The 27,889-nt window shown below is 43.4% G+C and overlaps 1 protein-coding gene across 5 annotated transcripts; it reads left to right on the top strand.

Annotated features, from left to right (window-relative positions):
- ASB9 (ankyrin repeat and SOCS box containing 9) lies at positions 1–27,889 on the top strand. 5 transcript variants are annotated; one of them, XM_015126996.3, is made up of 8 exons: positions 1–351; positions 471–698; positions 12,701–12,780; positions 16,671–16,778; positions 19,085–19,235; positions 21,332–21,466; positions 22,927–23,179; positions 27,246–27,889. In XM_015126996.3, the coding sequence occupies exons 2-7, from the start codon at positions 605–607 to the stop codon at positions 23,145–23,147; spliced, it is 789 nt and encodes a 262-aa protein (XP_014982482.1). In that variant the 5' UTR covers positions 1–351; positions 471–604; the 3' UTR covers positions 23,148–23,179; positions 27,246–27,889. The 5 variants fall into 5 exon arrangements, with proteins under 5 accessions (XP_014982482.1, XP_014982481.1, XP_028697801.1 ...); XM_015126995.3 differs by having other exon boundaries at positions 167–351; positions 22,927–23,118; XM_028841968.2 differs by having other exon boundaries at positions 168–351; positions 22,927–23,183.

The following is a 27,889-nucleotide window of genomic DNA, read 5'->3' as shown; positions in this document are numbered from 1 at the left end:
GTGCAGATGGCCAGGGCGTGCTGTGCATGTTACTGTGCAAGCAATTCAGCAGGGCTGCTGCAAAACCAGCTTTCTCAGCTCTGGGTGCTCGGGCTTGTCTCCATAACAAGCTACCATGTAACAAACAGATCTCAGCAGGGTGAACAACAGTTGCAAAAAGTGAGCTGTTTCCTTCATCCCCACCCTGCTCCCTTCACTCTCAAAAGTTACAAACTGTGAGTTTCCTTCCTGATAAACTCCAAGGCTTCCTCACTGATTGGTCTCAGTTTGGAAAAGGACGTGACATCAGCAACTTCGCAGACTTAGGGCTGGAGGGTTCTTGTGGCCTCTGGCGGGCCTCCAGCCAGTTAGGTAAAGCGTGTGTGTGTGTGTGTGTGTGTGTGTGTGTGTGTGTGTGTGTACACGAGCGTGTGCCTCTCTGACCACAGGTAGCACTCAGATTACCCTGCCTGCTCTGTTCTTTGCTGCAGACCATTTGACCAGGACGTGTGCAGCTCAGCCAGCCACAGAACTGGAATTTTTCAGGAGCGGGGGAGCATGGAGTTTGGACTTTGCTGAGCAACTGAAGTGGAGCGCAGAGCTTGCTCACTTAGGAGAGAGCATCATGGATGGCAAACAAGGGGACATGGATGGGAGCAAGCCCGCGGGGCCAAGAGACTCTCCTGACATCAGGCTTCTTTCAAACCCATTGATGAGTGGTGAGTCATAGGGGCAGTGGAATCAGCCCTGGGGAGGTTGGCTAATGTGCTTAGGAGAGGAGGGTTGGGCAGTTTCAGTGGCTCTGTGTGAGGTGTCCATGGGTCTGTTACTGGGCAGATGCCCACAGGTCGCTGATATATATCCTTTACACAGCTGTTCAAAAATGTGTACACTTCTTTCTGCAGAATCCTACATACAACACAAATTCAGTTGTCCCAAATTATTCTCCAGTGAAAATTTCAGCTCCCAGGAATCATTCTTTGTGGGTCAGATGCATTATTTATTACATTAGAGGTTTGAAAGTTACTTACAAACAGGAAAATTTTTAATGCTAAAACTTTTTTCTTAATTTGCAAGTCTTAGGTGTTTGGTATTTAGGCGGGGCAGGGTTTATAAATGATGTTCAAACATTGAGCACTGATTGAGTCACTTTCAAAAGAGACAAAAGAGACTTTGTTTTACTTAAACATTGGAGAATCATCTTACAGGTATTCTCATCTGTCAGGTGGTGTCTGTGCTAACGTACAGAATGCCACAAATACACATTTTGGTGAGCATTCAGCAGGTGCTTGTTGGCTAAAAGGATTCAGAAAAATTTGTTTAGGCATTTGCACACAGGTTTTTATAAATAATAGTGTATTGGTTAGTAATATACTGGTTAACTCTCCAGCCCCAAGTCTGCAAAGTTGATGCCACATCCTTTCCCAAACTGAGACCAGTCAGTGAGGAAGCCTTGGAGTTTATCAGGAAGGAGACTCAAAGTTCGTAACTTTTGGAGAGCAAAGGGAGCAGGGTGAGGGTGAAGGAAACAGCTCACTTTCTGCAACTGTTGTTCACCCTGTTGAGATCCTTGGGGGCTTGTTATGGTGACAAGCCCCAGCACCCAGGGCTGGGAAAGCTGGTGTTGCCACAGCCTTGCTGAATTGATGTATTTATTATTTATTAATTTTTTTTTAAGACGGAGTCCTGCTCTGTTGCCCGGGCTGGAGTGCAGTGGCGCAATCTTGACTCACTGCAACCTTCGTCTCCTGGGTTCAGGCTTATATAGGCGGAGCACGGTGGTTTACACCTGAAATCCCAGCACTTTGGGAGGCCGAGGCAGGCGGATCGCGAGGTCATGATACCATCCTGGCCAACATGGTGAAACCCCGTTGCTACCTAAAATACAAAAATTAGCTGGGATTACACGTACCTGTAATCCCACCTACTCGGGAGGCTGAGGCAAGAGAATCGCTTGAACCCGGGAGGCGGAGGTTGCAGTGAGCCGAGATCCCGCCATTGCACTCCAGTCCGTGCGACAGAGTGAGACTCCGTCTCAAAAAAACCAAAACAGGCCGGGCGCGGTGGCTCACGCCTGTAATCCCAGCACTTTGAGAGGCCAAGGCAGGCGGATCACGAGGTCAGGAGATCGAGACCATCCTGGCTAACACGGTGAAACCCCGTCTCTACCAAAAAATAACAAAAAAATTAGCCGGGCGTGGTAGTGGGCGCCTGTAGTCCCAGCTACTCGGGAGGCTGAGGTGGAGCTTGCAGTGAGCCAAGATCGTACCGCTGCACTCCAGCCTGAGCCACAGAACGAGACTCCATCTCAAAAAAAAAAAAAGTGTGTAAATATATATACACACACACACACACACCTGGTATACTGCCCACAGCACCTGCTGATTAAAGGGGCAGTAAACAGGGAGAGACCCTGAAGTCAGTCAGGGTTTTTGTTTTTGTTTTTTTTTTTTGAGACGGAGTCTCGCTCTGTCGCCCAGGCTGGAGTGCAGGGGCGCGATCTCGGCTCACTGCCAGCTCCACCTCCCGGGTTCACGCCATTCTCCTGCCTCAGCCTCCCGAGTAGCTGGGACTACAGGTGCCCGCCACCACGCCAGGCTAATGTTTTGTGTGTTTTTAGTAGAGACGGGTTTTCACCGTGTTAGCCAGGATGGTCTGGATCTCCTGACCTCGTGATCCACCGGCCTCGGCCTCCCAAAGTGCTGGGATTACAGGCGTGAGCCACTGTGCCCGGCCTGTTTTGGTTTTTTTGAGACGGAGTCTCACTCTGTCGCACGGGCTGGAGTGCAATGGCGGGATCTCGGCTCACTGCAACCTCCGCCTCCCGGGTTCAAGCGATTCTCCTGCCTCAGCTTCCCGAGTAGCTGGGATTATAGGTGCCCGCCACCACGCCTGGCTAATTTTTGTATTTTTAGTAGAGATGGGGTTTCGCCACGTTGGCCAGGCTGGTCTCGAACTCCTGACCTCCGCCTGGGCCTCCCAAAGTGCTAGGATTACAGGCGTGAGCCACCGTGCCCAGCCGTCAGTCAGGGTTTATTAATCTACTATGCAGGTACTGAAAGGGTAAAAATGGAAGAAATAAAACACAAAACACCTTCCCTTTGACTGAGCAGACTAGCCTGCTCATTCGTTCATTCATTTATCCAATTTCACTTATAAAATGAGCAGAGTACTCAATGGTCAGTGGGATTTAGATCCACAAAGGCAGAACTGAATTCATCAGCAGATGTATTGAGCATGAGTTTGGAGAACTAGGAAAGCAAAAGTGGCACCCAAAATCGCTTTTTACAAAGAATTTCTTTTTCTTTTTTTTTTTTTTTCTTTTTTTGAAATGGAGTTTCACTCTGTCACCCAGGCTGGAATGCAGTGGAGCAATCTCGGCTCACTGCAAACTCCACCTTCCTATGTTCAAGCGACTCTTCTGCCTCAGCTTCCCGAGTAGCTGGGATTACAGGCGTCTGCCACCACACCCAGCTGATTTTTGTATTTTTAGTAGAGACAGGGTTTCATCATGTTGGCGAGGCTGGTCTTGAACTCCTGACCTCAAGTGATCCGCCTACTTTGGCCTCCCAAAGTGCTGGGATTACAGGTGTGAGCCACCATGCCCAGCCACTTTTTATAACGAATTATATACACACACACACACACACACACACACACACACACATACATACACACACACACACGGTTTTTTTTTGACAGAGTCTCGCTCTGTCACCAGGCTGGAGTGCAGTGGCACCAATCTCGGTTCACTGCAACCTTGGCCTCCTGGGTTCAAGCAATTCAAGCAATTCTTCTGCCTCAGGAGGGAGAAGCAGGGACTAGGTGGGACTACAGGCACACGCCTGGCTAATTTTTTTTTTTTTTTGTATTTTAGTAGAGACGGAGTTTCACCATGTTGTCCAGGCTGGTCTCCAACTCCTGAGCTCAGGCAGTCTGCCCGCCTCAGCCTCCCAAAGTGCTAGGATTACAGGTGTGAGCCACAGTGCCCAGCCAATAAATACATTTTTAAAGCAGCAAACCAATCATTATGGGAAAGAATCAGTAATTTGGTTGATTTCTGCACTGTTATTTTATAGCTAAGTATTGTATTTATTTTTGTTTCCACATGGGAGAGAGGCACCAGCCACTTTTCACTGTTGAGGGTTTCTTTTTCTTCTTCTTTTTTTTTTTTTTTTTTTGAGACGGAGTCTCGCTCTGTCGCCCAGGCTGGAGTGCAGTGGCGTGATCTCGGCTCACTGCAAGCTCTACCTCCTGGGTTCATGCCATTCTCCTGCCTCAGCCTCCCAATAGCTGGGACTACAGGCTCCCACCACCACGCCCAGCTAATTTTTTGTATTTTTAGTAGAGTCGGGGTTTCTCTGTGTTAGCCAGGATGGTCTCGATCTCCTGACGTCGTGATCCACCCGCCTCGCCCTCCCAAAGTGCTGGGATTACAGGCCTGAGCCAACTGTTCAGTGTTTCTAAATGTCCTAATCCAACCTTGGTGGGGTCAGGGTGGGTGAGTGGGAATGGGCAGGTGTTATACTCAAAGGCATGGTGCTTGTAAAGTGAACACGTTGTTACAGCTAGAGTGCAAAATGTGAAGGTCTTAGGGAGTCTAGTGAGAACAGGTTTGAAGAGATGGAGTGGCAGATACAGATTTAAGAGCTAAGTGCAGGAGGTTAGGCTTCATGAGGCAGGGAATTGAGAGCCATTGGTGGTTCTAGCGCAGAGACCTGGTAATAAGGCTGTAGGTGAATTAACTTGGTAGCCACAGCTGGGATAGATTGTGTTGGAATCGTGGGAGATTGTTGCATTCATACAGTGGTTCTCAAGTTCTCTTGTGCCTCTACATCACCTGGAGAGCTTATTAAAATGCAGATAATGCAGCTTTTGGCTGGGTGCGGTGGCTCACACCTGTAATCCCAGCACTTTGGGAGGCTGAGGTGGTCGGATCACTTGAGGTCAGGAGTTCGAGACTAGCCTATCCAACATGATGAAACCCCATCTCTACTAAAAATACAAAAATTTGGCTGGGTGCGGTGGCTCACACCTGTAATCCCAGCACTTTGGGAGGCCGAGGTATGCGAATCACCTGAGGTCGGGAGTTTGAGACCAGCCTGACCAACATGCAGAAACCCAGTCTTTACTAAAAATACAAAATTAGTTGGGCATGGTGGTGCATGCCTGTAATCCCAGCTATCCAGGAGGCTGAGGCAGGAGAGTCGCTTGAACCTGGGAGGCAGAGGTTGTGGTGAGCCGAGATCACACCATTGCACTCCAACCTGGGCAACAAGAGTGAAACTCTGTCTCAAAAAAAAAAAAATTAGCTGGGTGTGTTGGCACATGCCTATAGTCCCAGCTACTTAGGAGGCCGAGGCAGGAGAATTGCTTGAACCTGGGAGGCAGAGGTTGCAGTGAGCCGAGATCATGCCACTGTACTCCAGCCTGGGCAACACAGATGATGCGGCTTTTGATGAAGTGGTAGGCCTGGGGTGGAGGCCTAGGAATCTGCATTCATAACAAACTCCCAGGTGACACGGATGGTACTGGTCAGGGACCATACTTTGAGAACCACTGCACTAATCCAAGCATGAAACTTACATTTGGATCGAACTTTGGAAATGACAGAGAAAGGGCGATGATTTCAAAGGAGAGAGAAATCAGGGTATGCTGCTTGATTAAATGTTGGAACTAACAGAGAGAAGGCAGGCAAAATTAGAAGGTTCTCAAGCCCAAAGTAATGTCAGATAAGCTAGATAAGAAGGAAGTTGGAAAGGAAGTGCCTTGGATGCAGGATGAGGAGGGGAGGATACAGAGTTCTGTTTTGGACATGACAGTACCAACAATGATGTCCAGTGCACAGTATGATGACATGGGACTGAGACTTAGGAATGATCACAGGTTATAAGCCAGAGACCTCAGAATGTTCTACAGAGGGGCTGTGGTTGAAACCTAGGGAAGGGAGAAATTGTCTGATGGCCAAGAGCTGAGAGTCAACCAAGGATGGAACCCTGGGACAGGCCTCCAGTTGATGAAGTAGGACCAGTAAGTTGGACAGAGAAGCAGAAAGAGATTCTGGATGTTGTAATTACACAGGTACTAAGGGAAGAGAAGTTTTCAAAGAAGTAGAAGTCACAAGGGTAGGTGCCTGGATACTTTTGGTCTCTTACTTTCTGTTGTGAATCTGACTGGCAAATTGCCACTCACCTTCTACACCCAGCTGAGCCATTGCCCCCATGAAACCCTCCTAGACTTTCTGCCTCTCCCTACTCAAGTCATTCTCCATCTGCTTTGCATCAGTCCTGCCCCTTGGGTAAAACCTCCATTGTAGTTGGTTGCTTTTGTTTATGCTTCTGAGGTCTTAACCTTGGTGAAGTGTGGAATGCAGAACACTCAGAATGCTGTTTTCAAATAGCTTGCCAAGAAACTCAGCTCAGGTGAAGCATGTCCCTTCGCACAAGGCCAAGTTAGAGGGAAAATAGAGCCCAGGTGTGGATTGTCTGGCTGCTCCCACCTCCGCCTGCAGGCGTTTTTCTGCCCACTTCCCTGGGGTAGGGAGGGAGGAAAGGTTATGAATGAAGATGGGCAACCAACTCTTTATAGAGATTTGTTTAATGTTAGACTCTCCTGTCCAAGGAGCAGGGAAAGAATGCCTTTCTTTTTTCCTGAAAGTAGCTTGTTAGGAGCTGAATTGTGTCCCCTGAAAAGATACATGGTTAAATTCTCAACCCTCTGTGCCTCAGAATGCGACCTTCTTAGTTAAGATTAGTTAAGATGAGGTCATAAGTAGGGTAGGATGGACCTTAATCCAACATGACCGGAGTCCCGGTAAGAAAAGGAGAGGAGACACATGGAGAATGCTATGTGACAACAGAGGCAGAGATAGGAGTGAAGCACCTAGAAACCAAGGAACACCAAGGACTGATGGCCACTGCCAGAAGCTAGAAGAGGCAAGGAAGGATTTTTTTTCCCTAGAGCCTTTGGATAGAGTATGGCACTGTCCACACCTTGATTTCAGACTTCTATCCCACTGCTAGCCTCTAGGACTCTGTGACAACAAATTTCTGTTGTTTTAAGCCACGCAGTTTGTGGTGTTTTGTTGTGGTATCCCTAAGAAACTAATTTACACCTACTCATGGAAACTTGGGAAAATACATTGAAAGATAAACTAACCACCCATAATTCCACCAAGCAGGTCACCGCTGTTGCCAGTGTTAGTGTCTTATCTTTTGGGATTTTGCCTGGAGACTGACACCTGTAGAGGTATTTCTATCCTTGCAAAATTGAGCCCACCCTGTAGAGAGTATTCACATTTAAACAGAAGACAAGCTGGAACAGGTATTGAAAGAAAACAATTGTATTGTGTTATGGTGAATTTTTAGATATTGGGGCACCTCAGGAGGGATGAGTTTTCTGGGGGGAAAACTTGCCTTTGAGACAGAATGGGAAGGCAGCTTTATATTGAGAGAGAGAAGAGAGAGGGAGACAGGAAAGAGGAGAGAGAGAAGAGAGAGAAGAAAGAGGAGAGGAGGGGCTGGATGACGGAACTGGAGAAAGAACTGCAGTGGACAGGCCTGACTTGCCCAGGAGTTGCCTCAGTGGGCCTTTCTGTTTGTTTCTGACTGTAAGCCTCTTGTTTCTTTTTCTCCTCTTTTCTGGTTTGTCCTGGGATCAAACCAAGGTCCACAATAATTGTGAACACAGCACCCAGATCCTTTCCAGGTTCTGGCAGGTTGGTTCATGCCACTGAATCCACCCTTATTGCATCCTGAAGACTGAAGGCAAATACTCCTGTCCCCTCAGAGCAACCCAAAATCTCCTTGACTTTGCAAAACGTTTCTCAGGATGAGTACATTTATGCTACTGCCCAGCATTCACTGGGGTTCTCAGAACATCAGTAATAGCTATTTTCAGAATGTACCAATTAGTGCATCTTAAATCTCTTTTGAAATAACAGAAATGAAAAAAAAATGTTCCACAAATTACAATAAAAATGAAATGGCAGCCTCCCTAATGTGCTCCACGTTTGATGAGGGTACAATTTAAAAGATAAGTTTAATGGCATTACTTGGAGGACTTGTGGAGTGGCTTCATTACAAGAGCTCCCTGCCCCATTTTACCCATAAGCCACAGCACCGGATCCATGGCATTGTCAGTGACCTCATTTCACATGTATTTTTTTGGCAGTAAAACCAATAGACCTTGGCTGAACCAGTGTTGGGAAAGAGCCTTTAATATACGCCAAGGACTTGGATAATGTGTTACATACACCTAATGGCCTTCGAGTATCAAAGACTTGGGTGGGGTCCGTGGAAAAGGATGTCGTGACCTTGAGTCTCCCCTTCATGAATTGGACAGTCTCCTACTATGAGAATTGTCCATGTTCTGGCAGGAAAATAGGTCCCCTTTCCTGCTTGTTTTCTGCCCTTTCCAGCTGCCAGTTAGCAGGAAAGCAAGGGCAACTGCTTTGGGGTTTAACTGGGCATGTGTTGAGCCTACAGCTCGTTGCCTGCTTGGGATGTGGGCTCTGGAAAACCATGAAGGAAGAAGCATTTCCCAGGTCCACCAGACAGACCCTCATTTGGATCCCTAAAGAGACATGTCTCACTCAGCTATCTTTTCAGTGTTTTCCAGAGTGAAAGAGTGTGTGTGGACTAATCCATGTTGCAAATTACGGTGTTTGCTAATACACACACACATACACACAATCTATGCTCTCTGAATGTTAGAAAAATGTTAAAGTAGGCCAGGCGCAGTGGCTCATGCCTATAATCCCAGCACTTTGGGAGGCTGAGGCGCATGGATCACTTGAGGTCAGGAGTTGGAGACCAGTCTCACCAACATGGTGAAACCCTGTCTCTACTACAATTACAAAAATCAGCTGAGTGTGATGGTGTGCACCTGTAGTCCCAGTTACTTGAGAGGCTGAGGCAGGAGAACCACTTGAACCTGGGAGGCGGAGGTTGCAGTGAGCCAAGATTGCCCCACTGTCTCCAGCCTGGGTGACAAAGTGAGACTCTGTCTCGAAAAACAAACAAAACATTACACACAAAGAAAAATGTTAAATTACTCATTGTCACTATTGTACATTTTCACATAATCACTCATTTGTTCTGAGACCTGCTGAGGTCAAAGTCCTTGTATAAATTTGAGACGGATTTTGGTTTTACAGGGACTCATGTTTTTCTTCTGGGCAGGAGCATAGGTATACCATGACAGGCCTAACAAACCCTGAACTGAAATGACTTTAAGTTAGAAGGGGAAGGCTCATATACTGCTGATGGGAATATAATGTAGTACAGCCACTTTGGAAAATAGTCTCAAAACAAACATTGTGTTACCATATCATACAGCAGTTCTTTTAGGTGTATATGCAGGAGAATTGAAAACATACATCTGCTCAAAAACTTGTACATGAATGTTTATAGCAGCATTATTAATAATAGCCAAGAAGTAGAAATGACACAAATTTCTGTCAACTGATGAATGAATAAATAAAATGTGACTTATCCATACAATGGAATTATTTGACCAAAAAAAAAAAAAAAAAAAAAAAAGGAATGAAGTACTGGTACATGCTACAACATGGATGAAACTTTGAAACATTATGCTAAATAAAAGAAGCCAGTTGCAAAGCACCACATACTGTATGGTTTCATTTATGTGAAATGTCCAGAATAGGCAAATCCATAGTGACAGAAACTAGATCCATGGTTGCCAGGGGCTGGGGGAAGTAGAACTGTGGAGTGACTGCTAAATGGGCACAGTTTCTTTTTGGGGTGATGAAAATGTTCTAAAATTGATTGTGGCATTGGTTGTGCATAGCTCTGAATATACTGAAAACTGCTGAATTGTACACATTAAATGGGTGTATTGTATGGTATGCGAATTATATCTCAATACAGCTGCTTGCTAGATAGCTAGCTAGAGATATTCACATTGTCAGCCCCTCACTATGTGTACCAGGACAACACTCTACTTCTGAAAGACACAAGCTGTCTGTGCTCTGTAAGCACTACATTCTGCAGAGGTGCAAACTCAGATAGCCTGTTCTCTTGGAGAAGTATGTACTTCTTTAGTTGCCCCAAATAGAGTAATGGTCCCATAATGAATGAGTAGAAAGTAAGACCATTTGTGGCTACACTTGATAAGTGCATCATTTTTATGAAATCTAAACACTTACAAATTAGGACCCAATTTACCTGCCTGGCTGTTTAGGCTGTCGACACTCGTAATCTTAGGGAGCTTTAAGAGAGGTTGGGAAATGTGGCAGCTGTATTTCTTAGCAGCTGAGCACTTGGAAAAAAAAGTGGATTAATCATCATACATGTGGTGATCCATCAGGATACATTTGCAAATCTATTGAAAACTGATTTTCAAAACCTTTCTCAATTTGTGGCTCTTTGTTCTCATTCAAGATTTTGTGTGAATGGTATTTGGCATTATCAGCACCAACAGGGTGGAATTAGTTGTCCTTTCAATTCTAATTTGGAGATCAATCTTTCCATATCTGCAGTCCGAATTTTAGCTTCCAAGCCCTAGAATCAGCAGTATTATTCCAGAAATAATTAGGAACATCAGAGAATGCTGTGAGGACATTGAGTATCTATTAAGTGTAAGGTTTTGACGGTTGGAAAAGCCATTTCACTTAAGATGTACCTTGTCTCAAGCACCTTAGTGACCCCAGAAGGAAAGCATTGGATGGGCACTATGTAGATGGGCTCATTTGTCTTCCTTTTATGTACCAAATGCCTAATGAATCCATCTGGAAGAATGGTCATTTGCTTACTAATACAGATTTTCCAGGGCACTGATGGCTTCAGGTGGCAGACGGGCCTCATGTGTTCAGTACAGAGTGTTAAGCCAACATGTGTTAAGTACAAAGGATACTTCATAGCCTTTCATTTTGCAAGGTAGAGACAGTAAGTACCCCCCTTCTCCAGGTCTTCTCAGCTTTTAGGAGCTATTAGCTACCACGCAAGGCATAACTGGCACCAGACCTTTCTACCTTGTTTGTATGTAGTGTGTTTGCCGAAGCAGGTGGAGCTGGAGCTGAAGCAGGTTCAGGCACGCCTCCCTCACATTTCTACTGGAAATCAGATGAAGATTGAGATGAGAAAAGATCAGGTCTATGCCTCACTCGGTCATATTCATATTCAATTATAAAGAGAGAGGAAAGCATTTAATGGGTTGGGATTGGGTTTTCAGGCCTCTTTCCTGAGAATTTGTTTTCCTTCTATGTGGTTGTAGAATAAATTTGGCTATTTTATTTTATTTTATTGAGACAGAGTCTCACTGTGTTGCCCAGGCTGGAGTGCAGTGGCATGACCTCGGCTCACCGCAACCTCCACCTCCCGGGTTCAACCGATTCTCCTGCCTCAGCCTCTCGAGTAGCTGGGATTATAGGCGTGAGCCACCACACCCAGCTAATTTTTACATTTTTGGTAGAGATGGTGTTTCACCATGTTGGCCAAGCTGGTCTCGAACTCCTGATCTCAGGTGATCTGCCCACCTCAGCCTCCAAAAGTGCTGGGATTGCAGGTGTGGAGCCACCGCGCCCGGTGTAAATTTGCTATTTTAAATAGCAGTGATGATGAGGTGTAATCAAGACTGTCTATTTAGTGTTAGGGCAGGATAATAATAGTAGCTAGTATGTATTGAGCCATGGTAAGTACAGGTTGAGCATCCCTTCTCTGAAATCCTTGGGACCAGAAGCGTTTCCAATTTTTTCAGATGTTGGAATATTTGCATATACAATAATGACTTACCTTGTGGATTGTACTCAAGTCTAAACACGAAATTCATTTATGTTTCATATACACCTTACACACATAACCTGAAGGTAATTTTATATGGTATTTTAAATAAGTTTGTGCATGAAACAAAGTTTTGACTGCAACCCATCACATGTCACATGTGGAATTTTCCACTTGTGGCATCATGTTAGCACTCAGGAAGCTTTGGATTTTGGAGCATTTTGGATTTGGGAGTTTTGGGTTAAGGATGCTCAACCTGCATATTATATATTAGGGATGCTCAACGTGTAACTTTACAGAGAAGGAAACTGGGGCACTGGGCCTTTCCCGGGACCCACAGGTCAGAAAAGGTGAAGCGGGTCTGAATTAAGAGCTTTCTTTAACCACCTTGGCATGCTGCGTTTGGGGGTAAATAATGTCCCTGTTTCAAGGTGAGACTGAGCACTGATTTGTGCTTAATATTACGACAGGAGATAATCTATAAATAGATATGGTTCTGTTTAGATTTCATTCCAAACCTAATGGTGCATGTAATTACATGATTACTGCTATTAATACAGGACACTGTTTGCTGAGATGCCAAAGTCTGTATTTCATGCAGGAAACTAGACCGGCAGCTACAGCTTAACACACTAATGCTGGTAATTAGTGAAGCTCTCGCTTAACTAAATGGGCCATTTGCCTTTGAAACCAGTGTGTAAATAGAAATACAGTAATCTGTCATCCCAGTCCACCTCGTTTCTCCTTAGTTTGAGGACTGGCTGTAGTTCTTTCCCAAGCTCTCCAGACATTGTTCAAACAAACTGTGCACAAAAAAATATTAATAAAGAAGAGAAATGCTGAATTCCTAATGGGAATTTTGGTTGAGTGAATCCAATGTCTCCATCCAGGGACTATTAGGCTCTTATTGATGGGCAAGGATAAGCCTCTGGGTCTAAGTGCATTAGCAGGATATAACCCATTCCTCCCTTTCCATACAGATGCTGTGTCTGATTGGTCTCCTATGCATGAAGCTGCAATCTACGGACATCAGCTGTCTCTGAGGAACCTCATCAGCCAGGTAGCTTTTTGAAAATATAATACAAAAGAAACCTATCAAAATATTAAAACAAATGTGTGACATAATAACATGGGAACTTTTAAATTAATTCATTAAATAGAAGACCTCATGGCGATTCTAATAACTACTATAATTTCTAAATAGGATGAGTATATATTTTGAGATACTTTTGTCTATGACAATTGTAATACAATAGAAAATATCTGTAATTTCTATTGGAGATAACCCTACATACTACTATTACTACTGTGGTTTGTTGTCTACATTCTGAATTGAAGGATATGCTAAGTTTCAGATAGAGCTGAGTGAGAATAAATGTGCTTTAAAAAATCCAATTTCATAGACCTATCTAGAGTAAGAAATCCTCCTATAAGAAAATAATTTCTAAAGAAAAATTTCATACTATTCTAAGCCACTATCTTAAGCCATTTTTGGTAGCAGCAGCCTATTATAAATAGATTATAACACTAATTCTAGCTAAAAGAAGTTAGGCTACTTCCCAGATAAAATTAGAAATTTACCCTATTTTGATAGCACGAAAAATGATCACTGCAGCTTTTATGTATCACTTGTTAAATTGGACAGGTACTCATTTGCATTCAGTATTTATGTGTTTATGAAACATCAGCCAGAACCATCTCCAAGTTGTATCCCATTATTTGTGTAAGATGTCTTTTTAGAGCCCCAGTTTCTGCTTTCATAAAATGAGTATTCTGATACCTACCTAGGTCAGTCCACCCCATAACTCAATAACAAACCACCCCAAAACTCAGTGACATGATAACAGTAACCATTATTTCTTGCTGATGTGTGTTTGTGTCAGCTCATCAAGGCTGGGCCTGGCTGGGCTTGGCTCCCAGCTGTGGGTTGGGTGTAGCCTTGCTGCACATCTCTTTCATCCTTCTTGGACCACTGGCTACCTGAGGAATTATTTTCTCTTGGCAAAACGCTGGAGCACAGCAGGGCAAGTCCAACCATGCAAGAATACTTCCAATCTGTCCATGTCACATCGGCTAACATCCCACTGGTCAAGTCACATGACCACATCCAAACTCAAGAATCAAGAGAAGTACATTTTGTCAACTAAGAGTAGTTGACGACTGAAAATAAATATATTAAAGTTAAGCCATTCGATCTTTTTTTTTTTTTTTTTTTCCAAAACTAAGAACTGACTGTGGACTGGACACTGTGAAGTAATGGTGTGAAGTAATGGGTTAATTACCTTATGATATTATATGACTCAGACTTGTTAATAATTTAGACAAACCACAGTTAATCTGAGGTAAAACTGTAGCTTGATGATGAACTATAAATGAGTTTCTAACTTTGTAGAAGGAACCTTTCTGTAATGTGAGTATATGGTGAAAACTTTTTGTTTTGTGTTACCAATAGCTGTGTTGTTGTATTTCATTTACCTGGATTTATGTATAAACACCTAAATGCTGGTTTTATTACTATTATTATTATTATTATTATTATTATTTTTTTTTTTTGAGATAGGGTTTCGCTCTTGTTCCCCAGTCGGGAGTGCAGTGGCGCGATCTCGGCTCACTGCAACCTCCGCCTCCCGGGTTCAAGCAATTCTGCCTCAGCCTCCCGAGTAGCTGGGCCTACAGGCATGTGCCACCACGCCCGGCTAATTTCGTATTTTTTTTTTTTTTTGAGACGGAGTCTTGCTCTGTCGCCCAGGCTGGAGTGCAGTGGCCAGATCTCAGCTCACTGCAAGCTCCACCTCCTGGGTTCACGCCATTCTCCTGCCTCAGCCTCCCGAGTAGCTGGGACTACAGGTACCCGCCACCTTGCCCAGCTAGTTTTTTTGTATTTTTTAGTATAGACGGGGTTTCACTGTGTTAGCCAGGATGGTCTCGATCTCCTGACCTCGTGATCCGCCCGTCTCGGCCTCCCAAAGTGCTGGGATTACAGGCTTGAGCCACCGCGCCCGGCCAATTTTGTATTTTTAGTAGAGACGAGGTTTCACCATGTTGGTCAGGCTGGTCTCGAACTGCTGACCTCAGGTAATCCATCAGCCTTAGCCTCCCAAAGTTCTGGGATTACAGGCATGAGCCACCGTGCCTGGTCTAAATGCCGGTTTAAAAATGGTAGTCGTGCTGGAGGAGCATGCGCATTTTCTATTGGTTGTTTCCTATTGGTTGCCTTTTGCCCAAGTTCTGTACCTCAGCCTGTCTTTCCCCCCACTTGTGTCTGATACACTTGCATGATTTTTGCTTCATGTGACAATCATACCCCTCTTGTGGCATTGACAAAACTACTTTTTGTAAGTGTGATGACTGAGAAAATAAGGTATTTTCTCTTGCCAATTGGACATTTAATCTTAGGTACGAATAGTAAAGTAAGAAATGACATATTCTTTTCTTTGATCAAGACAAGACTTGGCAAATTTTTTTCAGTAAAGGACCAGATAGTAAATATTTTAGGCTTTGTGAACCATGCAGTCTCTGTTGGAAGTACCTAACTCTGCTGTTTAGCAGAAAAGCAGTTGTAGACAGTATGTAAATGAATGGGCATGGCTGTGTTCTGGTAAAACTTTGCTTATGGATGCTGAAATTTGAATTTCATAAAATTTTCATGTGTCACAAAATATTCCTTTGATTTCTTTTAAACCATTAAAAATGTAGAAACCATTCCTAGCTGCTGTGCTGTACAGAAGCAGGTTGTGGTCTAGATTTGACTCTGTAGGCTGTTGTTTACTGACCCTTTTGTCAAAACTATGATAGAGCTAGGAAATCTAAGAAAAAAAATTAAATGTCAGGCAAAGGAGGGTTTTTTTGAGAAAAAAAAGTTGGGTGAAACTGGTATTTTTATTACAAATATTATTAAATCCTATGTGCTACTAAATACTTACATTTAAAGAGCAATTATATTAGTTAATAGGTGCATTTCAATTTCCTAAATAAAGTACATTTAGGCTTCCTAAAAAGGTACATGCAGTCTATTTCTTTTCCCTTGCAGTTTCATAATTTCCTTTTAATTGTCCCACAAGATAGAGACACTTGTGAATATGTTAAAATTTAATAATTGCTTCTTAAAACTTAGCAATTCGGGCCACGCTGACTTTAAAAAAATTGAGAAATTTCATAAACAAACATAAAAGAACTTAAACACGTGTGCACTTGAACAAAAAGTGATGATGATGAGAGTATTGCCATGTGACTGCCTCCCCAGGTCAGGAAATGGAAAAATAGCACATTGCCGGCTCCTCCACAGAGTCACCCATCCCTCCCCTTACCATGCTTTCTAGAACACGATCCTGTCCTCTTCCACAGGATTAACCATTATCCCAATTTCCTTGTTTTCTTTATGGTTTTACTTTATATATTATGTCTTCTGAAACAATATGGGGTAGTTTTGCCTAATTTTGAACTTTAAATTGATGTAGTCATTCAGTGTGTATGCTTTTGGATTTTGCTTCTTTTGCTCAACATTATTTTTGCAAGCATCACCCTGGTAGTGCTTGCCATTATAATTTGTTGGGTGTAATCTTTCTGCTGAAAGATTATACCAAAGTTTATTAATTCAGTTCATTGTTGATGGACATTTGGTTTGTTTGCAGTTTCTATTACGACCAATGCTGTTGTGAATATTCTTGTATATGTATCTAGATGTATATATATCTAAGAGTCAGATGGCTGAGGCATAGGCGTAGGCATTGTCAGCTCTAATAGATACAGTCAAACTGTTTTCCTGAGTGGTTATACCATATTACACTCCTACCAGTCGTGTGGCAGGTTTTTTTAAAGTCAATATAAACATCTTAGTGTACCATCTGACTTTGAGCCAGGTCAACTTTGTCATAGTACTGGAATGGTGGCTGAAAAACAGCCCCGGGGCACTGTCGCTTTGCACCCCTTACTCTATTTCCCCTCCTTCAGGGGTGGCTTGTGAACATCATCACGGCAGATCATGTCTCCCCACTCCATGAAGCCTGTCTCGGAGGTCATCCCTCTTGTGTAAAGATTTTATTAAAGCATGGAGCTCAGGTAAGGGCAGCTGAAACAACATCTTAGAAACCAAGAATGAAAAATGACTATGTATATCCCTACTGAATAGCTTCCAGCACTTTTGATTAGGCTGATTTGAAATATGAAGACAGTTGTTTTTTAAGAAAATTATGTTCATCAGACTTGTTTGCTTTAGTGATAGGTGGATGCAATACTAAATTTTTAGTCGTGCTTACAGTCTATATCATTTTCTTTATCACACACTACTAATAGTTGTTAGACTTCTGTCTTCATTGTTATGGCTGGAAGGTAATGAAATATTGTGGAAAGCACACATTTGCCTGGGGTGGCTAGGATGTCTGAGGAGACAGAAAATCTATGTGGTCATTCACCCTTTGGCTGGCAACTTGGACTTGTTCACATGGTAGCAGGGATTGCAAGAGCAGCAAAAATGGACCTGTTTGGTGTTAGGTAACTGAATGGTGGAGTGGGGGATATTATGGGCTTGCTATCTTCTGGCAACAGCAAATGCAAAGTCCCAGAAGTGATTGTGAGCAATTTTTGTATCTTGAAATCATTCCTTATGGCAGGAGAGTAGAGTAGGTGAGAGGATTCAGAACCGGAAGCAACCCTGTCCATGCCAAAAAAAGAACGGGCTTTGTCCCAAGATTAGTAAAGAGCCAGAGGTGAGTGCATTGCCAGATTTATATGTGGGCTAAGAAAACATTCAAAACTTGGAAACAGGGAAAGTGGCAAGGTGAAGCAAGAGACACCTAGGGTACAAACTTGAAAGAGGTGCTCGTTCTCAGGCTCCTGCACTATTTGTGTGATTCCAAAAATGAATACGTCCTTAAATTTTTTACCGTGGGCAACTTTGTGCCTCACTCTAGTCCTGGCCCTGCTTGGAAGTAGAGTTTGAGAATGAATTCATTGTCTTCACAATATCATTGCTTAAAAGAGTCACCAAATAATCATTTAATGATACACAAGAATGTGTCTGTGCTTGGCTTTTCTATTCACTGTGTAATTATAGCCCAAACACTGTGAAGTTAGACATTAACTTCTAAATTTGTCTGATTTCCAACATTAGAAAAGATAGCCTCAAAGATTATAGTTTTATGACCCTATAGGACATTAACCAGTTTTTATATTTTTATTTTTTTTATTTTTGAGACGGAGTCTCACTCTGTCGCCCAGGCTGGAGTACAGTGGCATGATCTCAGCTCCCTGCAACCTCCACCTCCCGGGTTCAAGTGATTCTCCTGCCTCAGCCTCCTGAGTAGCTGGGATTACAGGCACACGCCACCACACTTGGCTCATTTTTGTATTTTTAGTAGAGACGGGGTTTCATCATGTTGCTCAGGTTGGTCTTGAACTTCTGACCTCAGGTGACCTGCCCACCTTGGCCTCCCAAAGTGCTGGGATTACAGGTGTGAGCCACCGTGCCCGGCTGAGTTTTGTATCTATTAGCAAATATATTTCAGCAGTCTGTTGACTATGTAAATTTTTCTTTTCTTTTTTTTTTTTTTTTTTTTTTTTTGAGACGGAGTCTCGCTCTGTCGCCCAGGCTGGAGTGCAGTGGTATGATGTGGGCTCACTGCAACCTCCGCCTCCCGGGTTCAAGCAATCCTCCTGAGTAGCTGGGACTACAGGCACATGCTGCCATGCTCGGCTAATTTTTTGTATTTTAATGGAGACTGAGTTTCACCGTGTTGCCCAGGCTGGTCTTGAACTCCTGAGCTCAGGCAGTCCACCTGCCTCGGCCTTCCAAAGTGCTGAGATTACAGGCATGAGCCACAGCGACTGGCCAAATATTTTTTTGAGCCAGCCTTACCATCTTACTGGTTCCCTCATTAATGAATGAGTTGAATAAAATCTTTGGTATGTGTTAATTCTATATTTGTATGAAAGTCAAGTTTTTTAAAATTTTCTAAATTATACTTTAAGAATTACAGTTAACAATTTCAACAATTTCCTCACAGCAGCAAGAGTAATCCTCTTGCACCCGTTAAGAAATTGAACTGGTGTGGGATGGGTCTAGGAAAGAAGTTTAAAATAGGGATTAGTTTGTAAGCGACTGAAATTATCCTAACTAGTTTCAAAGTTCATGTTCCTGGGGAGGGCATGGAAGAGATAAAACATTGAGTAACATTTTTGATGCTTTATAGCCACTCCCTAATTCCATTTTTCACAAAAACCTGTGGAATTTGGTACTTTTTTCTCCATTTTATAGCTGAGGAATTTAAGGCTCAGAGAAGTTAAATAACATGTTCAGAGTGGTGGACCCTACTTTTGAACCCAAAACATCCCCCTTCCTGTCTTCATCCTGGAGCTTCTTTTTCCAGGTGAATGGTGTGACAACAGACTGGCACACTCCACTGTTTAATGCTTGTGTCAGCGGCAGCCGGGATTGTGTGAATTTGCTTCTGCAGCACGGAGCCAGCGTTCAACCTGAGAGTGATCTGGCATCCCCCATCCATGAAGCTGCCAGGAGAGGTAAATCTGTTGAGAATTTTCTTTTAAAACCCACTCCTTCAAGGGACATCTTACTGCTGAAAGAAGGAAAGAAAAGGAGGTATATTTTAGAGCAGTAGTTCTCAAAATGGAGTCCCAGGACTGGAAGCATCAGCATGACCTGGCTGCAAATACAGATTCTTGAGCCCCACTCCAGCCCCATGAATCAGTAACTCTGGGCATGGGGCTCAGCACCTGTGTTTTGTTTAATAAGCCCTCGGGCTGCTTTCTGGTGCACTGGAAGTTTGAGTGCCTCCCTTTTAGAGCATTTTGAATGTTTTTCACTGCTGTATTACTGGAACAGGGCTTGGCACACAGTAGACTATCCATTAATATTTGTGGAATCCGTTGTTATACCCATGACCTTATATAAATCAAGTTATTTCATGAAACAAATTATAGTCTTCTATTTCAGGGCCTTAAAGAACATTGTCTCAGTGACACTTAAGTTTGCCAAATGAAATAAGCTTTCAATTTTTGAAACTATAAGATGTTGTATACAGTTTGGGATAATTCTTTTCATTAAAGCTATACTTTTTCTGATAGTCTTAGCTCATAAAATCACAAGTTTTTATTTTCTCAAATTTGTCATCATCATAATGACCATACCTTGCTAGAGGGCTTTCTGTTTCTCCAGTGGCTTTCACAGAATGGCTTCCCATTTGACTGGACCAACCCACTTATAATGATCTCCCAAAGCGTTGATATTTATTTATTGAGAACATCCTAACTCATCATATTTGCTACATACATAGAACTAAAATATAGCAAGAGAAACGTAGAGGAGCAATGTCCAAAATACGACATTCTGGACCAAGGAAGTGTGATTCAGCTTTTGCTTAGTTTTTCAGGTTGGGCCCTGCTCATGTTGGATTTGGCAGCTTCTTCTAAGCCTTGCCTATACCCGCTGTGGCCTATTTCTCCCGGGCCTGCCTTTGGAGAGGTTGTAAATTTCCTTCCCTGTCCTGTGGCCCACACTGTGACATTTATTCTTGAGGTCCACCTTCAGGTCCTGTTCCTCCATCTCTCTCCCCAACTCTGACTTCAATTTGTCTGCTTAGACTTTTTTATTTTATTTTATTTTATTTATTTGTTTATTTTTTATTATTATACTTCAAGTTCTAGGGTATATGTGCGCAAAGTGCAGATTTGTTACATATGGACTAACTACAAAGCCAGAAACAATTGAAAAAGGTGGATGGTTGCTGGTTGGTTACCATGGCTAGTAAACTCAAATGGAGTTTCACCCGTAGTTGCAGATTGCATCCTGTGGTCAAACCATTAACTGATAGCAGTGTTTAAAATCACTCCTGGCCGGGCGCGGTGGCTCACGCCTGTAATCCCAGCACTTTGGAAGGCCGAGGCGGGTGGATCACAAGGTCAGGAGATCGAGACCATCCTGGCTAACACGGTGAAACCCCGTCTCTACTAAAAATAGAAAAAAATTAGCCTGGCGTGGTGGCGGGCGCCTGTAGTCCCACCTACTCAGAAGGCTGAGGCGGGAGAACGGCGTGAACCCAGAAGGTGGAGCTTGCAGTGAGCCGAGATCGCGCCACTGCACTCCGGCATGGGCGACAGAGCCAGACTCCGTCTCAAACAAAATAAATAAATAAAATAAAAAAATCACTCCTGATTTGGCCGGGCCTGGTGGGTCATGCCTGTAATCCCAGCACTTTGGGAGGCCTAGGTGGGCGGATTGCCTGATCTCAGGAGTTTGAGACCAGCCTGGGCAACATGGTGAAACCCGGTCTTTAATAAAAATACAGAAAAATTAGCCGGGCGTGGTGGCGGGCGCCTGTAGTGCCAGCTACTTGGGAGCCTGAGGCAGGAGAATGGCGTAAACCCGGGAGGCGGAGCTTGCAGTGAGCCGAGATTGCGCCCCTGCACTCCAGCCTGGGCAACAGAGCGAGACTCTGTCTCTAAAACAAAATAAAATAAAATCACTCCTGATTCTAATTAAAGGAAATTGCTTTTGGTCCTCTGGATAAACTGCTGCCAAATTTAATGCAAAATGAGGATGGCATTGTCTTTCTAGCTAAGGGAACTTGTAACTGTTTTTCTCCTGCTTTGGGCTGCAGGCCACGCGGAGTGTGTCGACTCTCTCATAGCTTATGGGAGCAACATTGACCATAAGATCAGCCACCTGGGCACTCCACTCTATTTGGCTTGTGAAAACCAACAGAGAGCCTGTGTCAAGAAGCTTCTGGAGTCAGGTAAAGCAAAAAGCAAACCAAAACAAAAGAAAATGAAAAGTAAATTAAATGTATTTTAAACGTCTTACTGCTGTAGGAGAGAAATTAGTGTGGGCAATGGAGTTGGACAAGGTCAGGGTTCATATTGACTGTGTTCCCTTGGGGAATTATTTCACACTGTTTGAACTTCAGTTCTCTCACTCCTAATGAGGATGAGGATGATGATGATGATGCCTCTTCTCAGGGTGGTCCTCAATGATTATTGGTTTCTCCTCCCTTTCCTCTGTCTCCCTACATTTGGCCAGTCACATTATTAAGCCCTGCATCACTTGCGAAGCTGTTGGATTAGTGTTGAATCTTCCTATTTGGGACCTTCACCAGTTCTCTTTGGTTTAAATACTGAACTTGCCCCATTGCAAATAGTATATTTTCCTTGAAAAGGCCTATGTACCCTTATTTCTTTTCACCTCCCTGCTGTTGTCCAGCCCCCTTCTCAACACCTGGAACACCATTTCATCACCTCTTTAATTATCTGAGTCCTGTTTATTCTTTAAGGCTTCAGTAATCTGTTTCCCAATGAATGTTGTTATAGTCCTTATTGCCTCCTACTCATCTGGCAGGCATTGCTGTGAATTAAGAGATGCAGTCTCTTGTCTCTCCCCCACCGCCCACCCCACCTCTGCCACTCTGGGCAGATTTTAAGCTTCTAGCCTGGAAGGGGCCATGTTTGGTATCCCTCACAAAGTCAAGAACAATACAAGATCAGATCAGTTAACATTTGTTGAGTGGACATAGATTTTCATTTTACCAGAGAGATGGCAGCTCAGGCAAAGCCACATGTTCCCACATGTCACAGTGAAAGCCAGGATCTAGGCTGGGGTGGGGATTTGTTAAGAGTGTAGGAGTGGAACTGGGTGGGGACAGTCCTAGAAATCCACCTTACTCCTGAAGGGGAGAACTTTGCCACCTCCCCTGTGATCTTGGGATTGGCCAATCCAATCCAGGGGATACCCCCATGAGTTGGTTGCTTTTCAGAGTCCAAATCACCAGTCCCAAGTGCCCAGTTTTACACCCTGTGGCAGCTGCACACCAGGTGAATTTGGCTGCTTGGTGTAGGCTGGATTTTACCATCTAGCCTCTCCCTCAGGCTGTACTGGCTAATACTTAGGTTCCATTAATAATAATGTGGAGCTTTTACGTCACTAGGATTTTTCTTATATGCGTGATGCCTATGTACAGTGCTGAAAGGCAAATGTTTAACTTTCTGTGCTATGTCGCTCATGCTATACATTCAGTAACATTATCAGATGGGATTTTCCCCACATTATAAAATGGAATCAAATCATCTCCCATTTTTCCAGGATTGCTGTGCTCCATATGGATCCCCTCTTGTGAGGAAATTTTGGGGCTCAGGGCTTTGAAAAGGGGGATGGTTGGATTCTGCTCCTTGCTGACTCTTTTTTCTTCTTGTGACTGTTTAGGAGCGGACGTGAACCAAGGGAAAGGTCAGGATTCCCCACTTCATGCAGTGGCCAGGACCGCCAGTGAAGAGCTGGCCTGCCTGCTCATGGATTTTGGAGCAGACACCCAGGCCAAGAATGCTGAAGGCAAACGTCCTGTGGAGCTGGTGCCTCCAGACAGCCCTTTGGCCCGGCTCTTCTTGGAGAGAGAAGGTGCTTCTTTGCCAAAACCTAAGCCCTAATCTGTTGACACCCCTTGAGGCTCTAGTGAAAGGCAGGTATTTGGCTATTTCTGGCTCCCAATCCTATACAAAGATCATTCTCTGCCATCACCAAGTCTGGGGAAGTTGAGATAATTCAATATTCAATGAGATACAGTACTGGTCACAGTACAGTACTAACTCCTGCTATTTAGCATATTGGATACAGATTTTGGGGATGATCGAATATTCATTATGGGGTAGGCCAGTTTTTTAAAAATTAAGATACTGTTTTAAAATTTTAGTATTACATTTATTTAAAACATGCTTTAGAATGAGGCAGCAGAGGACTCTTTGGGGTTGCATGAGGCCCCAGGATATCTTGCTGCACCACAGATGGGCCAGACTACTGGACACTTGGTTTCTGGGCTTAAAATGCAGCTCTTTAAGAGTTTAGGGTTCACACCAATCCAAAGACATTTACTACTATAAATTAGCCAATGAGAAGTCCACACTTCTCTACAAGTAAGAACTGAGACTCCCAACTAAAACAGTGAAATATTGTGGTTGAGTGGTGTGTGTGGAAGTAGGGCTTTGAGGCCTGGGCTGGGCTGGGGAACAGAGACACCTCAAGTTGGGGAGCCACCCTATTGCAATCTTCATGGGCTCAGAGGCAGTTGAGCAATCAGCTCAGTGCTGCTTTTCTTACTGGAGTGTGGACTCTGAACTCTTAGGGATTCTGGGACTTCGAAGCAGGCCTTCCTACCAGAAGGATTCTGATGTTATACAATCTAGTTACTTTCTCCCCACATGATGAGCAGTAGGGTTGGCCTTGGGCAGAACTGTACAGTGGGCTAAGGAATCCTTCTTCCTCCTACTCTCACTGCCCCAGGGTGCTTGCAGTCAAGTCCCTGCCTAGGGACATGCCGAACAAGGCCTATGCTCCAGAGCAGGGCTGGGCAGGTAGAAAAGACCGACTCCAGGCACAAGGAACAGTCCAGTAGAGGCCCCTTTCAGTTAAGCAGTGGGATGATCACGGAACAGTTCTATCTGCATTTTAATAATTACTTGTTTTGAAAAAGTTGTGTGTCTACAAGGCCCATAAAAAAACCTTAATTTTTAAAAAATCAGAATAAAAAATGAATAGAACAATGTGGATTGTAATCATCTTTATACCAACACAGTTGTGAAATAGAATGTTTAATTGTTTTAATTGAGAAAGGGATTCACAAAGACAAAAGTGCCTCAGGTCCCCCTCAGTCATAATGTAGGGCATATGTTAATGTAGGAGGTATATGTCCCCTCCTCCATCAAACAACCTCATAGCATTCTCAGATCGCCTCCCCTGGCTTTTCCCTTCTGCTTCGTTTCCCAAAGCCTTTCCTAGAGACAGTAATTACTTTCATTTTGAATTTATGTTTTGCATGGTGACAGTGTGGCCAGTGATCCCACTAGTTTATGAGATGTCATTTGCTGCTGGAGAGAATTACCACTTGTTTTGCCTCCATGAGTCACTTTTGGGGTTTTGGTATAGTCACCTCTCAGAGGGCTTGGAGCCCACAGGAAATGGGGCCAGGCAAGTGCAGAAAACTAGACCTGTGGATTGCTCACTGCAGTTTCTGTCTCTGGGTGCCCCTAAATTCATTTGCTTCACTCTGCCTGTTTCTCTCTTTCCTGGGGAAGGGAATTTATTCCGTTACTGTCCTCTTTCAAAGGTATGGCAACATGAGAATGTTGGTAAAACCCAACCATGTTCTGAATTTGGGCTTTGCGTGGGTGTTAGGAAAGGTAAGATTTTCCCTTTTTCTGAGAAAAGGGAAAAGATTTCAAGAATATTACTACCTCACCCTTGATAAGCATCTAAGGCAGTGTTTGCTCAATTAAAACCTAGAAATGACTGTCAGCCCAGCACGACCGCAGCCCCCATCCCCCTCACCCAGTACACTTTGGCTTTAAAACATCAATGGTGGTTGCTGGCCGGGCGCGGTGGCTCGCTCATGCCTGTAATCTCCACACTTTGGGAGGCCGAGGTGGGTGCATCACGAGGTCAGGAGATACAGACCATCCTGGCTAACACGGTGAAACTCCGTTTCTAGTAAAAATACAAAAAAATTAGCCGGGTGTGGTGGTGGGCGCCTGTAGTCCCAGGTACTCAGGAGACTGAGGCAGGAGAAAGGTGTGAACCTGGGAGGTGGAGCTTGCAGTGAACCGAGATCACGCCACTGCACTCCAGCCTGGGCGACACAGCAAGACTGTGTTTCAAAAACGAAAACAAAAAACATCAATGGTTGTTGCTGGGGGAAAAAAGAAATTAAGGCCCAAAGGAATATGACGATTCATAAATATACAATTAGCTGGTTTTATTATCGAGCAAAGCAAACCCCTTGAATGTTTGCAGGTGCCAGCGAGTGAGTGCAAATCTGTAGTGGGTTTTCAGCTCTGTGTCTATGGACTTGAAGCTACAGTTGTTTTACATTGTCTTTCTTGTAGTAAACAGTTAGCAGCATTCAGTTGGCATCAGTAGTTATTAATACACTGAGTTTCCTGTGACATCCTGCTTTTCTTAATTCTCTATCAGGTCTGCTCTGAGATCTGGTTATTTGTAATGCTTTATCAGTACCTCCTACGGTTGCCTCTGACAGCGTTTCTAGCACAGATGATCAGTCACATCTTTCAACATTCCTTAGTGAGGTTAGATTAGGTTCAGTTTCCCCACAGTGTGGTTTTTGCTGCTCATTAATATATATGCCTTGAGAACACTGGGAAGCCATTCATTATTATATGCTTTGAGTATACTGGGCATAATCTCATAGGTGCCTTACTCCAACAGGGCCCTTCTGTTAGGGCCTGGTTTAAAATACTGCAAGTATTTTTTTGATTGTATATGTGTCGAGTTCCATCTCTCCTTGTTCTCCATCACCTTGAGAGATAAGTTAACTCAGTTGATCCTGTAGTTGGTGGTGATGCTATAGGAAAATAGACACCACAGTATCCTTTTGGCTGTATTCTCAACCCTGACCGCACACTCAGATGACCTTGGGCAACTGCCTTTAGAAAATCTGGATGCTTGGGCTTCACCCAACAATAATTGAAGCAACATCTCTGGTTGGGGGGACTCAGCGTCCATGTGGTTGAATGTGCCCCCACCCCAGGTGAGTCTGAAGTGCTACCTGGATTGAGGGCTATGGCTTTATGGAGTTCTTGAGGGTATATAGTTTTGCTTTTTAAAAAATAACCAGAAGAAGATTCCCATTACAATTTGATGCAGGAACGGGGGCGGGCTGGGGGGAAGTGGGCATGGAAAATCATTCCCCATCCTTTTGCCCTATAACGGGGTTTCTCAACCTTGATGCTATTGACATTTTGGATCAGTTGGGGGCTGTCCTGTGTACTTGGGGATGTTTAGAAGCATCATTGGCCTCTCCCATTAGATGCCAGTAGCACCCTTCCTCAAGTTTTGGCAACCAAAAATGTCTCCAGATACTGCCAAATGTCCCCTGAAGAGCAAAATGATCTCCTCCTTTCCTTCCCTGAGCTGCCTCCCAGTTGTGAACCACTGTCGTAAAATGTAAACTGTTGAGTGTTCCCTAAGCAAGGTTTGTGCTAGCTAGTTGACTTTTCACCTGTGAATTGAAGCATTGGAATAGCTCTGAATACAGAATATAAAAACAAACATGACTTAACATACTCTTAGGATTCACTGTGAGCTCATTATATTTGAATACCTTAAATTGCTCAAGTTATAAAAATGTTTGCATCTAGAAATACGCCCTTATTTTTAAAGGTAAAAGATAACAATACCATTAAACATAACTTTATTTTTATTATTGGAATTTTTGTGTAGCTGTGTAATTCCCAAGTTAGCTTACTTAACTCCATTAGTGAGGCTAAGCTTTAAATTTCTTTCACTCTGCTCTAAATTAAAACGTAACAAGCTTATTTCAATTAGCTACCAGAAAAGAAAGAACATAGACTAAAAATGCCTTCTACAAAAATATCCCAGAAAATGATCTTAAGTAGTTCAATATTATTTCCTTGTAACAATGTTCTATCTTGTATGCTTTTTTTTTTTTTTTTTAAAAAGGAGAAGTCTTAGATCAATAACACCGCTGTGTGACTTGTCTTACGATCTTTCTCCAGGGCCCCCTTCTTTGATGCAGTTATGCCGCCTTAGAATTCGGAAGTGCTTTGGAATCCAGCAGCATCATAAGATAACCAAACTCGTCCTCCCAGAGGATCTGAAACAGTTTCTCCTACATCTTTAAATGCATCGAGGGAATGGATTCACAAACGACGTGAAAACATTATTGAGTGTTGTAGCCACTAGAATTTTAAAATCAAGTTGGGTTTATAGAGTTTGACTAGTTTTTTTCGATTAGATTTGTATTTGTTATAAACTTGTTTATAGAGTTTGACTAATTTTTTTGATTCAATTTGTATTTGTTAAACTCTGAGGCCAGAGTTGAAACACACTGCATACGTTTCTACTATTAGTTAGAAGGCCTGAAGACTTTTTTCCCTGCTTGGAGAGTGTCATAAGTTATTGTTTTGCATATCTACTGCATGCCAAGCACATTCTGCATCATCTAATTTAGCCCTCACAGCAACTGGGTCAAGATGTTCAGTTTTCCAGAGCAAGGATAGAGGGGTCAGATTCAAATACAGGTTTTCTGATGTTAACTTAGGTGATGATTTGATCGAGGCAGGATTTTCCAGCATCACTATCCTTGTTCCATCTCTGCTCTATGGGAATGAGAATAAAGAAATGTATTTCTTGGCTTGTC

Source organism: Macaca mulatta, chromosome X, assembly GCF_049350105.2.
Source record: "Macaca mulatta isolate MMU2019108-1 chromosome X, T2T-MMU8v2.0, whole genome shotgun sequence".
Lineage (NCBI taxonomy): Eukaryota > Metazoa > Chordata > Mammalia > Primates > Cercopithecidae > Macaca > Macaca mulatta.
This window is presented reverse-complemented; position numbering and strand designations above follow the sequence as displayed.

Bases quoted from the DNA above. Each gene is read 5' to 3' on its own strand.
- ASB9 (XM_015126995.3), top strand. From the start codon at position 605: ATGGATGGCAAACAAGGGGACATGGATGGGAGCAAGCCCGCGGGGCCA. The intron at 12,781-16,670 runs GTAGCTTTTTGA...CCCCTCCTTCAG, and splicing joins TGAGGAACCTCATCAGCCAG to GGGTGGCTTGTGAACATCAT. The intron at 16,779-19,084 runs GTAAGGGCAGCT...TTCTTTTTCCAG, and splicing joins TATTAAAGCATGGAGCTCAG to GTGAATGGTGTGACAACAGA.